Source organism: Piliocolobus tephrosceles, chromosome 13 (assembly GCF_002776525.5).
Source record: "Piliocolobus tephrosceles isolate RC106 chromosome 13, ASM277652v3, whole genome shotgun sequence".
In the NCBI taxonomy this organism is placed as follows: Eukaryota; Metazoa; Chordata; class Mammalia; order Primates; family Cercopithecidae; genus Piliocolobus; species Piliocolobus tephrosceles.
In genome coordinates, this window is record NC_045446.1 from 90,741,056 (window position 1) to 90,757,883 (window position 16,828).

The 16,828-nt window shown below is 37.1% G+C and overlaps 1 protein-coding gene across 1 annotated transcript in view; it reads left to right on the forward strand.

Annotated features, from left to right (window-relative positions):
- Positions 1-16,828, forward strand: part of ARHGAP42 (Rho GTPase activating protein 42) — a 321,711-nt gene that overhangs the window by 183,470 nt on the left and 121,413 nt on the right. Inside the window, exon 4 of the mRNA XM_023208003.2 lies at positions 1,226-1,297. Within this exon, the coding sequence (XP_023063771.1) occupies positions 1,226-1,297 (72 nt within the window). The remainder of the gene's footprint in view (positions 1-1,225; positions 1,298-16,828) is intronic.

A 16,828-nucleotide genomic window follows, 5' to 3' on the forward strand; every position in this document is an offset into this window, starting at 1 on the left:
CCTATTAATCTAATTTCTATGCTTTCACAGCATAGGATTTTTGTCTTCTTTTCAAGATCTGTCATTCTCATTTTTCTGCAAATTGAAGATTAACAGGATCATGGATAGTGGTGTCAACACACTAGTTTTTATTTTTTATTTTTGTATATTATCTGTGTGCATTTTTAGATGATGGACTTTAAGAAATTAAACTTGACTAGAGATAAACCAGTTTGATGAAAATAAGGGAAGTCACACTTTTATTGAAATGCATTTATTTTGATATAATTTCAAACTTACAAAACAGTTAGAAAAATAGTACATGGAGCACCTGTATACCCTTTAACCTATTTTAAAGTAGAATAATATATTTTAAAAATAAGAGTTTTTCTCTCTTTATCCTGGTATTTGCTAATTATGTAATAGATTTTGTTCAGTTGTCATAATTGTAGAACAAATTATAAATTCTGTGACTGGGCCTCCTCTTTATTTTAATGCTTTCTAAAGGCTGTTTTTTAAAAGAACATCCCCTTCCAGAATAATGGTATCCTTAGGAATTTCGGTCTGCTTGCATTCAGTTGCTGGTCTTCATATCTTGCACTCCCATTGCAGTAGTCTTACCGATTAATATAAAAAGATATATTTGTTTTAAAGTTTAAGTAAATCTCAATGTGGAATTTGGGGCTAAAATATGTTTTCACTGAAATGAAATCAAATGCTATTTTAGTCAGGTTGGAAACATTATGAGAATGTTCAGGCAAACCTCAATTCCTCATTATGAGGAATCTAATTAAATAGGGGAAAAAATAAGCCTTATTTTGCAGCTGTAGAATTCTGCCATTCTAATGGCAAAATGGAAGAGCTTTTACATGGTTTAATTTTAAAATGATGCTTGAACTGGCTACATTAAACCAGTGTAATTATAGGTATTTGTAAATTTAATACCCAATGTGCTGTTTCTTAGATAAGTCTTAGAAGAAGAAATTTAAGTATTCAAACCAAGATTTCACCACAACAAGTACTTATTTTCGTATGTTTCACATTGTTATTAGGATCAAGGGAAATAATATGTGAAAACAGCTTAATTATAAAGTAGAAAAACTGTATATAACATGTAAGTTGTTTTTATAGATGCAAACAAAAACCAAAACAGTCTATTTGATACGATGGATAAAGCAGCCATTTTTTCAATGTTGTTGGCATGAAATTCTGCAAGATTTAATATATGTGCATTTTTTTATTTCAGATCCAAAATGCTAATGATGTATTAATTGCACCACTTGAGAAATTTCGAAAAGAACAGATAGGTGCAGCAAAAGTAAGTGTTACATTTTATTATTCTTTAGATATTCTCCTGATAATTAAAGATGACATAATTTCAGATGTTAACATTTTGGAAATTAGAATGACCTTTTAAAAAATTTTGCACATCATTTTAAACTTTTTGCATAGAGCCTATTACAAAAGACTGGACTTCTTTTAGACATAAAAGATATTATTCTACTGAGTAGATAAAAAGCATGTTATAAATGAGTTTTTCCTATCCCAACAATTGTAGGAATTAACTATTTTGAAGACAGTGTGAAATTATGAGGAACTCTCTTCCTAAATAAATTAAAAATTAGGGACTGGGCACATTGACAATTCAAGCAATGATTATATGAGAACTTTTAATATTCTTTGTATTTCTTATTAATAAAAATATGTGTTTGTGAAAAAATTTAGAAATGTTTGTCACAAAGCCTTTTTGTTAATGTTTAATTGACTATGGACCAATTAAATTTTTTCTGATTCTAATAATCTGAAATTTGCCTGCATCCTCATTCTTAGAGCCATATTTTAACCACTTGTGCAACATCATGGGAGCATATAAAACTTAAGGTTTCTAAAATAGAACTAATCATCTCCTCTCCCATCCTTCCCTCATTCTTACCCTGTTTGAGATTTCCTTTTAGTCAATGTCATATCCCTTCCCCATTCAAGCAGTGCTGTCCATTCTAATGCAGAATTATTTCTACTCCTTTCCTCCTTACCTCTGTCTGAAATATTTGAAATAGCCTACTAACTGATCTCCATACCCTCCTTCTAATATATTAACAAATTTTCACCATCTTCAGTTATGTCATTCTTCCATTGATGAAACCTTCTGTGGTTCTGCTTGACAGTTTAATTTTGATTATGAAAGCTTTGCACAACTTGGAATTTTGAACTTTGCTACCTTTCAGTATACTCCACCAGCAGGCATAATTTTCTGTTCACCGGTCTCTGTATATACCTGACACTAATCATGTCTTTGCCCAAACTTTTCCCTCTCTCTGGAATACTTCTTACACTTCACTTTTTGAAGTCTTGCCAGATTTCATATCCCAGCACCAGAAACAAGCCTTCTTTATATAGGCCTTTCTCATGCAGATGTTCCCCTTCCAGAATCTATTTGATTTCCTTTTCGTAGGATTGAATAGCCTTTACACATATTTCTCGTAAGAAGTTAACACAGTTTGCCTTGATAAGAATTTTATGTACATTTCTCCACCAATTGTGAGCAATTTTCAAGTGAAGGACTAAAATCAGAACCATTTTTATGTTAATTAATTCAGCAAATATTTATCAGTCTCATGGTTGGCTCACACGTGGCATGCATGGTGTTTGATAAGATGAGCGGATGTAGCTGTAAACAAATCAGAGATGATTCCTGCACGTATGTCCCTATTATCTTTCGTGAAAGACAGACATAGAAGTAATTACAAATGTATTGGGGATTATGATGCAAAAGTACAGAGTGCTTTACAAGGGCATAATTAATGGATCTGAACTTGTCCAGGAAATCAAGAAATGTCTTCTGCAAGAAGTATTAGGTAGAGACCTAAGTCATGAGGAAGAAAAAGGGGACACAATGGTGGGAAGGGAAAAAAAAAACTTACAAATATTCCAAAAAAGGGAATGGAATATGGGAATGAATAAAAGTTTTCTTGGTGGAGGAGGGAAGAGTCTTGTGTTTTAGTAGAAGAAAGTCTAGTGTGTTTGGAGCACAGTGGACCCTGGAGGCAGAGGCCACATGTGCAGCTTTATAAATGACTCACAGTATTTTACTCCCTAGCCTAAGGGCAGTGATAAGCAATAGAAATGTTAGCGGGAGAGTGATATCATATTTGTGTTTTAAATGTCATTCTAGCTGCGTATCATGCCTGGATAGGAGTAGGACAGACTACCTGGGCAAACCAGTTTTGGGGCTGGCAGTTAGTGGCTTTAGATAAGGAGGGTGAAAGTAACTGTGGGGACAAGGAGAAGTAAGAAAGCTATTTTAGAGGTGAAATGACAATAGTAGGAAGTGGGTTACCCCCTGGAAATTTAGGAGGAGGAGGTTTCAGGGAAATGTCTCTCTGGATTTCAGGTTGCATAATTGGGTGGTTCTTGAACCACTTACTGATCTAGGCAACATTTATGTTGGATGGCAATGATGGTAAGCTGAGTTTTTAGTCATGATGAGTGAAATTTAGGCTCCTCTGAGACATCCATGTGATGTTGAATTAGCAGGTGTGTGTTCAGATCTGAACTAGAAACAAACACTTGGGAATTCTGTCTTCTAGGTGTTTATTAAAGTCATGGGAGTAGATTAGATCCCGTTAAGAAAGAATAGAGCGAGAAGTGAAGAGGACCTAGGACACTTATAGCCTAAGAACTGTCTCAACACTTGATGTTTAGGGAAAGAAAGACAGGAAAGGAGGCTGAGAAGGAAGGAACGAAAGACAGAGGAAATGACAAGAATATGGTGTCCTAGCACAAGGGGAGTCTTTTCAAAATTAATAATAGCTAATTTTTATTAGCAGGGACTTTCAGTGAAAATCTGTGACCTAATTAAATAGTCACGAGCAAACTATGAGGTGGGTATTAGTGTTATACCTGCTTACAAATGAGGAAAATGATGGGGTGACCTGCAGCAAATCACAGAGCTGATCTGAAATCACAAAGCTGATCTGAAACAGTCAGCGTGGTCCCCAAATGAAGCCATTTTATTTCAGAGCCTTGACTTACACTATTTCACTTCATCAATGTTGTTTTTATAAAACTGAATTCGAACTTTGTGAAAAATTATTTCCCTAGTACACATATTCCAAGTTTTCTAGCCCCAAAAAGAGTAAGTTTCATCTGTTTGGGAATTATCTTTTTCTTACGTGGAGGTTTAAGTTATCTTACAGTTGCAGTGGCAGGAGTCTTAATAACATTTTATTTTGTTTTGTAAACATCTTAATTGCAGGACAGATCAACTGAGAACACCCATCAGCATGTACTATGCCTTTACCTATTCACTGGAAGGTTAAATTTGTGATTAAATGAAGCCGGTCTTGAGTATTAACATTATTCATTTAGTGTTTTGGTAGTGGTGATTCTGTGTATTTTATCTGCCTGATGCATTTAGTACTAAATTATTTCTAAGCTACCAAGTCGTTCTTGCTTAGTAAAGTGAATAGTGAATTAAAAACAGGCATGTTTGGCCGGGTGTGGTGGCTCATACCTGTAATCCTAACACTTTGGGAGGCTGAGGCGGGTGGATCATCTGAGTTTGGGAGTTTGAGACCAGCCTCCTGACCAACATGGAGAAACCCCATCTCTACTAAGAAAATACAAAATTAGCTGGGTGGGGTGGTGCATGCCTGTAATCCCAGCTACTTGGGAGACTGAGGCAGGAGAATTGCTTGAACCCAGGAGGTGGAGGTTCGGTGAGCCGAGATCATGCCATTTCACTACAGCCTGGGCAACAAGAGCAAAACTCTATCTCAAAAAACAAAACAAAAAACAAGCAAACAAAAAAACAAAAAAATAAAATAACAACCAAAAAAACAGGCATGTTCTTCCCAAATATATGTATAGATCAATTTTCTTTTGGCATTGTGAAATAAACATACATGAAAGTACTTACTTTTTTCTATTACTTCACTCCCGTTTACTTAGGTATTTTCTTATTTGGTGCATAAAGTTAATTCTAAAAGTGACACTCCGCAGCTTTTCAGCCTTTGCCTTGAAGATTTCCCACAAGCATGTTTGGGCTGATTAGCCAGCTGGAAGGCAGGGCCGTTGATTAAGCATAGAATCTTCCACTGCAGTCAGCCACCTCTTCAGCTTGGTCCACACAGGCAAAACAGAGTGGAAAATGCTGAGTCAAAGTGGCCCTTGCCTTACAACCAGATGATCCTATTTAACTGCAGTGGATAAGATCCATGGACCACAAACATTTCCTTTGTAGTGTATTCTATGGCACTTTGAGGTACCTGATACTTCACTGTGAAAGTAAGGCTCTTGGTAAGTTAGAGTTGTGGGAAAGAAGCATCGTGCATCCGTGAGGGGCATTAGAAAAGATTAGTAATGGGGTTGTTGAACTGAAGGACAGAAGGAAGTAGGTTCTGCTGTTTCAGATACTTGGAGATTAGGAGAATTATCTATAAACAGTTGTCAAGGATGTATTTATTTAAAGTTTCTCAGTAAGTTGGTATATTCAGAATGAAATTGTGTTACAGGCCAGACATATTACATGTATCAGAGGCTTAGATTGAATGTTTGGTTTCTCCTAACCCACTGCTGCTTTAAGTTCTAGAATACTAGTGGAAAGTAGGTATTCAGAATGCTTGATGTCAACTCTATGAATTTCTACCATAGGAATATATCCATAGTAGTCATATTAGGTTGATGCAAAAGTAATGGCAAAAACGACAATTACTTTTGCATCAACCAAATAGTATAGAGTGAGATGAATCATAACTGTTTTTTGGATGCTTTTTGAATAAATTGACAATTCTATTTCCATTTCCATGACTGTATTGGAAACTTCGTTGTTCTCAGAGTTAATTGATTGTAAGGTCCTCTCTGTACTTTATATGCCTGTTGCTACGTAGACCAACTGACTCCGAAGTATAGATAGAGCTGTATGTCTGAGGTTTTTTGTTTTTTTTTGTTTTTTTTTTTTTTGAGATGGAGTCTCACTCTGTCACCCAGGCTGGAGTGCAGTAGTGCAATCTTGGATCACTGCAACCTCTGCCTGCCGGCTTCACGTGATTCTCCTGCTTCAGCCTCCTGAATAGCTGGGACTACAGGTGCCCACCACCATGCCAGGCTAATTTTTGTGTTGTTAGTAGAGACAAGATTTCACCATGTCGGCAAGGCTGGTCTCGAACTCCTGACCTCAAGTGATCCACCCGCCTTGGCCTCCCAAAGTGCTGGGATTACAGTCGTGAGCCACTGTCCCCGGCCTTTGTGTGAGTTTCTAATCAAAGATAATACACTGTGGAAAAACAAATGGATGTTTATAAACTTACATACATACCAGAGTATTACATATGTTTAGTGATGGAACTTGCGCTAAGGAGGCCAAAGGCTCATCTTCCACATACAGATGTATATTATACAGAAACAAACTGGGAAGAGACGTGGTGGCCCAGTGAAGATCAGAACTCAGTTCCTCAGACCAGAAGCCCTTCTACTCCCTAGAGCAACTCTGTCGTGAAATACTTCATTTTCTTTACCTTTAACAAGTAAATGGTTTAGTGTGAAATATCTTAGTTATCAAAAGGTTTTCAAATATGCCCAAACCTACCCGTTTAACCAAGCATAGTTAATATGTTTCCCTTACTTTTGAAATTCCCCTTGATGCCCAGGGTCCCCAGTACACAGTAGGCAATTAATGCTGACTTGTTTCATTAGAGATAAGAAACTTGGGAAATACTGCCCATGAAAGTTAAAGGATACATTTTTATTTCTATGAGAAATGTTCTGTGAGACACTGGTTTTTATTTTTAATAAGACTTGAATAAAAATCATATGAACATTCTTTATGGTTTTTATATAGAAATCAACAATATATTGCTAGTCATTTTATAATAGAACTTGATTTCTTATATTGTTTTCATGTTGAAGACTGGAATGGAAACTGATAATTCTGGTCCCTTTGTTCTGTCCATTGCAGAGTTTGTTTCTGTCTCTGAACATTTGTTTATTATTTTAAACATGCCTTATAATGCAGTTATTTTAGCATGTAGTATCCAAAAAATCTATACATAGTTGTCACAATTCCTGTTTCAGTCTTAGACTTCTGTCATGTGAAAAGTGACTGCAGTCTAACTTGTCTCAAAATAAAAATAGCTTAGAGAATCTAAGAAGTATTACAAATGCCTCACTCGAGCAGAGTTGCAGGATACAAAATCAGTGAAAACAAGCAGCTTTCCAATGTAATCCTATTAATTAACTATCCAAAAGGAAAATTGAGAAAACAATCCCCTTTATAATAGCAATAATGAAATTAAGTGCAAAGTTAACAAAGGAGGTAAAAGATCTGTATATAGGCAGGTTCCTTGAAAATAGATTTTGTAGGTTCAGTTCCAGACCACTGGCCTAAAACAAATATCCCAGTGAGTCACACATATTTTTTATTTCTTAGAGCATATAAAAGTTATATTCACACTATACAGTAGTCTCTTAAGTGTGCATAGTGTTATATCTAAAAATCAACATACATACCTTATTTAAAAAATACTTCATTGCTAAAATATGCTAACAATTATCTGAGCCTTTAGTGAGTTGCATTCATTTTTCTTGTGGATGGTCTTGCCTTGATGTTGGTAGCAGCTGACTGTACGGGTGGTGGTTGCTGAAGGCTGGGGTGGCTTTGGCAGTTTCTTAAAAGAAGACTACAGTGAAGTTTGCTTCATAGGTTGACTCTTTCATGAAAGTGTTTTCTGGAGTGTGCGATATTGCTTTTTGATAGCATTTTACCCATAGTAAAACATCTTTTAAAATTGTAGTCAGTTCCCTCAAACACTGCCTCTGCCTTATCAATTAAGTACATGGAATATTCTAAATCCTTTGTTGTCATTTCAATAGTATTCACAAGGAATAGATTCTATCTCAAGGAACTAGTTTCTTTGCTCATCTGTAAGAAGCAATTCCTCATCCTTTAAGTTTGATCATGAGATTGCAGCAATTCAGTCTTGTCTGCAGGCTCCTCTTCTAATTCTAGCTCTCTTGCTGTTTCCACCACATTTGCAGGAAGTTCCTCCACTGAAGTCTTCAAACCCCTCCAAGTCATCCATAAGGATTAGAATCAACTTCTTCCATGAATCATAAATGTTGTCAATGGCTTCTAGAGTGGTGAATCCTTCCAGAAGGTTTTCAGTTGCCTAGATCTATCAGAGAAATCACTGTCTTTGACAATGATAGCCTTATTGTATTAGTCTGTTCTCACACTGCTATGAGTAACTACCTGAGACCGGGTAATTTATGAGGAAAAGAGGTTTAATTGACTCACAACCAGGTACACGAAACATTGTTGTGGAGGCCTCAGGAAACTTACAGTCATGGGGGAAGGGCAAAGGGGAAGCTAGCACCTTTTCACATTGCAGAGCAGGAGGAAGAGAGAGAACAAAAGGGAAAGTGCTACACACTTTCAAGCAACCAGATCCCATGAGAGCTCACTCTCATGAGACTAGCAAGGGGGAAATCTGCCCCTATGATCCAGTCACCTACCAGCAGGCCCCTCCTCCAACACTGGGAATTACAGTTTGACATGAGATTTGGGTGGGAACGCAGAGCCAAACCACATCAGTTATGAAATGTATTTCTTTAATCATAAGACTTGAATGTCAAAATTACTTCTTGATCCATGGGCTGCAGAACAGATTTTATGTTAGCAGGCATGAAAGAACATTAGTCTACTTGTATATCCATCAGGGTGATCAGGTAAATTGGCGATGAGTAGTTCTATATTTAAAGGAATCGAATCTTTTTTTCTTAGCAAAAGTCTCAAGAGTGCACTTAAAATATTAAGTAAACTACACTGTAAAAAGATGTGCTATCATTCAGGCTTTGTTTAACCTTTCTAGAGCACAAGCAGAGTAGATTTAGCATACATCTTAAGGGCCCTAGGATTTCTGAATGGTAAATGAGCATTGGCTTCAACTTAAAGTCACCAGCTTCATTAGCCCCTAACAAGAGAGTCAGCCGGTCCTTTGATGCTTTGAAGCCAAACATTGACTTCTCTTCTCTAGCTATGCAAGTCCTGGATGGCATCTTCTTCTAAGAGAAGGCTGTTTTGTCCACATTGAAAATCTGTTGTTTGGTGTAGCCACCTTCATCTATGATTTTAGCTAGATCTTCTGGATAACTTGCTGCAGCTTCTACATCAGCATTTGCTGCTTCACCTGAGACGTTTATGTTAGGATATGGCTGCTTTTCTTCCCCATGAACCAACCTCTGCTAGCTTCAAACTTTTCTTCTGCAATTTCCTTATTTCTCTCAGCCTTCATGGAATTGAAGCGAGTTAGGACCGTGCTCTGGATGAGGCTTTGGCTTAAGGGAATGTTGTGGTTGATCTTCTGTCTAAAACCCCTAAAACTTTTTCTTCATATTTGCAATAAGTCTGTTTTGATTTCTTAACCATCTGTGTGTTCACTGGAGTAGCACTTTTGATTTCCCTCAAGAACTTTTGTATTCACAGCTTGGCTGACTGGCACAAGAGGATTGGCTCTTAGCCTCTGTCAACTTTCAACATATCTTCCTCACTAAGCTTAATCATTTCTAGCTTTTGATTTGAAATGGTAGACATATGGCTTTTCCTTTCAGTTGAACACTTGGAAGCCATTGTACGGTTACTAATTGGCTTAATTGTGTGTCAGGGAAGAGGGAAGCTGGAAGAGAGAGAGACAGAGAATGTCCAATTGGCAAAGCAGGCAGAACACGTGCAGTATTTATCAGTTAAATTCACTGTTTTATATAGGTGTGAGACCATGGAGTCCCAAAACAATCACAATGGTAGTATCAAAGATCCCTGATCACAGATCACCATGACAAATATAATAATCATGAGAAAGTTTGAAATATTATGAGAGTTAGAAAGTTGTGACACAGAGACATAAAGTGAGCATCGTTTAAAAAATGGCACTAATAACCTTTTCAAACACATGGTTGCCTCAAACCTTCAATTTGTAAAAAATGCAATATCTAATGTACAATAAAACAGAGTAATAAATGAGTCATGACTGTCCTTATAGTTCCCTTTATTACAACTTCTGTCAGTGGCACTTATGTATATACGGTTGCAGAATTATTCACTTTATTTGATCATCTTTTTTAACAATAATAGTACTTGACCCTTTATTTTAGTTAACTAAATGTTGCCCTAAGCACTTTAATTGTAAACTTACTTAATCCTCACAACCAGCCTATTAAATAAGACACCTGTTAAACTCATTTTATAGGTAAAGAAACGGAAGTGAAAGGAAGTTAAGCAAATGGACTAAGGTAATCTAACTAGTAAGGAGTAGAGTCAGATTTTAAACAGAAATGAGATAAAACATACAGTTCTTTAATAGCACATTTGGTGCACAGAAGACATTCCTCTTCTCCTTAAATAAGGAATACTGATTAGCTCATTTGGATAGTGAGATAGTGTCTTATAATATCAGTAGCAAGTTCTATATTGTTATCTTAACTTGAAATCAAACGCATGCACTTACTAGAAGTATAAACTTAGACATTCTAGTTGCCTTTTCTAAGCTTTAATTTCCCCATATGAAAAATGGAGAAAATAATACAACTACCTTCATGGGATTGAAATAGCTTAGACATTTCGTATAATTTGTTTAGCATAGTTTCTTCCACACAGTAAGCACTAAAATGTTAATTGTTTTTATGTCATAATTATTCATAATTATTGCTATTATAGACTTTCTGTCAGTGTAACCAAAGTATCATTGTAAAAATGATGAAGTCATCGTGCATGTAGATTAGTTCGCCTTATTTTGTTTCATGGTCACACTTTATCAATATTAAAAAATCAACATGGAGACGACAACAACAAATCTGGGTTAATTTTTGAATATTGATAAAGTGTGGTTCACAGGGGTACCTAGCAAGAAGGCATCTAGATGGACATTACTTATAACTAGTGACACTATACAACTTATTGAACACTATTAGATATAGTGTTCCATATATAGCACTCTTTATAGAACTCTTATAAAGTAGAAGGTATCATCATTTTTCAGATAGAATGATGAAGGAGCATTGCCAGCGACCAAGAGATGAATATATACTGTAGGTGAAATTTGAATCCAAGTTCTTTTATACTTAATTCAATAACCTTGGCACTATACCATACCTTCATCCATTAAAGGAATGTAAATCTTTCCTCTTTTTTTTCCCTTTGTAGTTCATAGTGTGTTTTCTCCAACTTTACGACATCCTTGTGAGGTATCAGCCCTGACCCCATTAACACCAATGGAAGAACAAACCAAATGACATCTCCTGGAAACTGTTAGTCAGTAGTTATTTCTGCATTTAATGTTTCTATGCCAGTCATTGCAGATGCTGAGCAGCTGCTTAGGACACTGAGGCAGGAGAATCACATAGAGTTAGAATTTTAGATAGGAACGCAACCAAGAAGTCTTTCTATTGGAAAGTTTTTAAATTCAAATCAATATGTGTATATCACTGTATATTAAATATATGCATACATACATCCTTATATAGATTATTATAGCTTTAAGTGGTTCCTCTATGCTTAGATAGGAAAATACGCTCTTATTATTTGATTGTACTCACATTATAGATAAGATTTCACTATTTTACCCTCCTAATGATGCCTTATTTTAATGCCTAAAGACCAATACTTAAACGAAATGTTTTAAGCTTCCCTCAAAATTTTATTTTTCCAGAAGATCTTTATGCTGTGTTTTTAGGTCAAGTATACATTTTTTAAAAATTAATACTATTTGCAAGTGCCATACATAAATAGTTATTGGCTGTGCAATACAGTGGAGCCTCATTTATGTCATTGTTGACATCTATGTGAGAGATCTTGAGATTGAAATCTTGCTATACAATAAGATTATTTTCATTTTTCAGTGATCAACACTCTTGAGTGAGAGTCCAGCCTGTTTTCTTGCAATGAAGTCTTCTCTGTAGAGATCCAGTTACTTATAGTAAATCTGGAGGAGGGAGAAATCTCAGTTGACTGAAGAAAATTTTCTAGGTCTCTTGATTTTAGTAGGGCCAATAGTGAGGAGTTAAGCTCTTCTTGAGACATCTCCATAGCACACAATTTCCCTGTGAACTTTGTATCTTCTCTACATAACAAGGGGGTGTTCTTGGTTTAAGAGCTGGTGCTTTTATCTGTAGGTACATTCTTTTCCTCTACCACATTTCCCTGGCTGCCCTGCTGCAGAAGAATTTGCTATAGAGAATTTATTCTAAATGTATTTCATGATACCTAGTTTGGCCCTGACATTGCTATACGTATTACTATTTTTACTTATAGCTTCTTTGTTCAGGGTCATTGAGGTTCCAGTAGTCTTTGAAGTGGTCTGGAAGCTATATGTTATTTCTGCTTTTCAAACTTAAATGGTGAGAAATATTCCAAAGTACTTAGGAAACTTCATATTGACTTCCTTGGAAAACATAAGTACTCAATAAAATTGGAAACATTGTATTTCACACTTACGTTTTAGAGTTCAAAGTTACAGATACAAACAGGAGTATGTTTCAAGTGTTTGGAATCAATAGATTTGTAGGGCTCATCATTTGATGTTAACCACAGAGCTTTGATAAAGTGACAACCGTCAGTGAGTTAAGCCATTCTGTGTTTAATTTTATTCTGTAATTGTTGATTGGCTGTTGAGAAAACACAGATACCAGAGTTTATTATCAGAGTGATCTAAGAAAGAAGGTTAAAAAAAAGGATTTTCCAAATAATTGTAATAAAATACTTTTATATACCTTATAATCTATTCTTTGGTACTGTTGTAAATAATGGTACCAGCATTTGAATTTTAAGTGTTTTATTGGGTTGTTCCTACTACCATCACCAACATCCTGTGTGTATTAAATTAGTATTAAAACTTTATAATATACATGGAAGTAATTGGAAACCCTCTAAGGACTATGAATCAGTGAAGCAAACATTTAGAATCTGTCTATAGATTTAAAAATTAAATTATGAACCTCAGCCTGTTTCCAGTATAAAAATTAACTAAAACCGGCTGGGCACGGTGGCTCATGCCTGCAATACTAGCACTTTGGGAGGCAGAGGTGGGCGGATCACTTGAGGTCAGGAGTTTGAGACCAGCCTGGCCAACTAGTGAAACCCCGTCTCTACTAAAAATACAAAAATTAGCCAGGCATCGTGGTACATGCCTGTAATCCCAGCAGGAGATTGAAGCAGGAGAATCACTGGAACCTAGGAGGTGGAGGTTGCAGTGAGCCGAGATTGTGCCACTGTACCCTAGCCTGGGTGACAGAGGGAGACACTTTCTTTAAAAAAACAACACAAAACAAACAACAACAACAATGAACCTCAGCCTATTTCCAGTATAAAAATTATCTAAAACCTTTTTTTACATCAGAAATACATAAAATTTTCATGTCTGTTCTCCCAACAAAATGTATTGACCACCTGTTTGTCAAAGCTGCCCCAAGGATGTGTCAGCATTTGCTGAACATCCCTGTTAGATTAATTTGTTCTGTATTTTAGATGGAGTTTCAGTCTCACTGACCAGGCTGGAGTGCAAAGGTGCGATCTTGGCTCACTGCAACCCCTGCCTACTGGGTTCAAGAGATTCTCCTGCCTTAGCCTCCTGAGTAGCTGGGATTACAGGCATGCGTCATCACGCGCAGCTACTTTTGTATTTTTAGTAGAGACAGGATTTCTCCATGTTGGTCAGGCTGGTCTCAAACTCCCGACCTCAGGTGATCCACCCACCTTGGCCTCCCGAAGTGGTGGGATAACAGGCGTGAGCCACCGCGCCCAGCCTGGTTCCTTTATTCTTAATGTGACATTGTTCCTATTTACCTAACTCTTGTTCTGTATAAACGACTCCTATTTTTCAGTGTTCTTGTTGAAATTTAGCAATGAAAATGGAATATGGGGCCCCCAAAGAGTATCTGGATTCTATAGCATTTTAAAAAATAGTATATTTATATTGATCAGTAAAATTATTTATCTTATTGCTCATGTCGTATTATTTATTCAGACGAAAATAAAATCGCAGCAGCCCTTAAGGTGCAGCTTTTCGATCCTTTCCTTGCCTAGTAGACGTTTTGGTGAGACTTTTACTATGTTTTAGTCTTTGTCTTCTATATTAATGAGAATTTTTTTTTTTTTTTTTTTTTTTTTTTTTGAGATGGAATCTCACTCTGTCACCTAGCTGGAGTGCAGTGGTGTGATCTCAGTTCATTGGAACCTCCGCCTCCCAGGTTCAAGCAATCCTCCTGCCTCATTCTCCCAAGTAGCTGGTATTATAGGTGTGCACCATGCCTGGCTAATTTTTGTATTTTCAGTAGAGATGGGTTTTCACCATGTTGGCCAGGCTGGTCTGGACCTCCTGACCTCGGGTGATTTGTCTACCTCAGCCTCCCAAAGTGCTGGGATGAATGAGATTTTTTTAGAATGTGAATTTGATCATTTAATATACTGACAGGATCTGCTCTTCTACCTCATTCTCCTTTCCCAGTCTTGAGTCAGGAGAAATTTGATTACCGTGCCATCATCTCTCTCATGTTGTCACTGATACAAAAACATTCAATTGGATGGTGTTGATCTGCTTTGTAACAAGCACATTCCTCAGCATTGGGGGATGCAAAAATACCATATGACGCTTGCCCTCACGGACCACACACTGTAGCAGAAGAAACTCCAGAGAAATAAATAATTATGATTTAAAGATGTCACTGATATACCTGAAGTATGCCCATCGTATTTTTCAAGCACAGTGGGAGGAACAACTCACTCTGGCTAACCAGAGGAGGCTGGCAAAGATCCCTGTAAAGTTATACCATCCAGCAGGTGCAATATAAAGACTGGTGGAAATTCTCCAGTCAGTACAGGGGAAAATGGCATCCCTGGCAAAAGAGAAGACAGGGAAAGGAAGTGACATAGTGGTATAAAAATTTGAAATTTGTTATGTGGCTTAGAAGCTTGATATATACTGGTGTGATTGCAGCTGCTACATTTAGCCTTTTTTTCTCTCTTTTTGGAACATGAACCACATTAAGAAATATATTTTACATCACAATTTAGCAAGTCTATGTGCTAACGTACTTCTGTTTCTACAAGGGATGTATTGTGGTATTTTCTATTGCATTTTACTCTAATTTAGTTCATTTAAAAAAAAAAAAAAGGTGATTCTAAACCATGAAACTCAATGTATAACCTACCGGCGTGTTATATAACCCATGGTGTGGGTAAATACCAGGCCAGAGTTTAGCATGTATATGTAAATGGAGGATGAAGGCAGAATTAATGAGAAATGAGACATGAAATAGCCAGCTAGGGTAGAAAAATGGAGAGTTTTGTGTCACATCCAGTTTTTTGTTTAATAATAATGATGATCAGGATATAATTGGTATTAATAACGTATGTCAGACAGTCTTTTAGGTGGCTCACATATATTTATTTATTTAATCTTTACAATAAACCTGTGAGGTAGGGTGTATTATTTTCAGCCTCTTTTTACTAATGACTAAACTGAGCCACAGAAAGGACAATGTAATTTGCCTAAGATTAGGCAGATATTAAGTACCAGAGCAGGGATTGAACCCAGGCATTTTAACTCTAAGGCACATGCCTGTCACCCACATACTGTATTCATGAGGGCTGTCCAGTCTTGACTCTGCATTTCAAGAAGACAACTTATGAACAATGTGAAAGGCTGGTGTTGAGAAACCACCCACCAGCCAATAATTAATAATTATTTACATTAGAATGTTCACAGTTGTCTTTGTTTTGTGTTGCAGAATACCTGAGTTGGAGTAATTTATAAAGAAAAGAGGTTCATGGTCCTGCAGGTTTGGACTTTCAGGTGCATGGCACTGGCTTCTGCCAAGGGCTTTTGTGCTGTACCATACATACGGATGTTCAGAGCTGGATGTCTGTGCAAAAAAGGGACTAAACCGGAGGAGTCTTACCTTATAACAACCCTCTCTTGTGGGAAGTAATCTATTCCCATGAGAGTGAGAGCTCACCTAGTCCCAATAGACAGCATGAATCTATTCTTGAGGCACCCAAACACCTCCCACTAGGCCCCGATTCCCAGGACTGCTACCCTGGTAATTAAACCTCAGCATGAGTTTTGGTGGTAACAGACTACATCCAGACCATAGCCATGATAAATTTTGTTTACCGTCAATGTCTGTTACCTGCCAGACATTCAAGGCTTGGAAACTCGAACACAGTATCAGCAGGAGAGCAGGTGTGGACACCTCGGGCCTGTGTCAGATCACAAAGGTCTTTGACTGTAAGCTCCCGCTGAATACCATCAAGCAAAGGGCAGACCTCTGGAGCCCCCGTCTTTTCCATGGAGTTCATAGATGAGCCTCTTTGTTGGCCCTCCCGTTTTCTTGGGGTACCACCTTTTGCCTTTTTCATTCTCTACCTTGATTCTGCAACTTCTGGAATTGTAATGTGTTTATTTTTGCGCCAGATTAGTTCTCCCGTCTGCCATACCTTTCCTTTTTAAAATGTATTCCTTCCCTTCCCTTTGGGTAGGATAGGCTTATTGCCCCATCCGTAAATTCCACTGTTATCCAGTCCCCAAAAGAAGTGTGGCACAGGACAGAGTGAATCCAGTGCTATCTTTAACACTTCTTACTTACCAGCTCAAAGCATGGATCTCAGGACTCAGATGACTCTGTTCTCTTTTACCTCAGGATGAGTTTTCCACCCTGCAGTTAAGGGTGACTTTTGTTTCCATCCTGATTTGCAAATGTTAATTTCTATGTTTTAAGACAGGGTTTGGCAAACTGCTGACTAAACCTAGTCCTCTCTCTCTCTCTCTCTCTCTCTCCGTGTTTGTTTGTGTGTGTGTGTGTG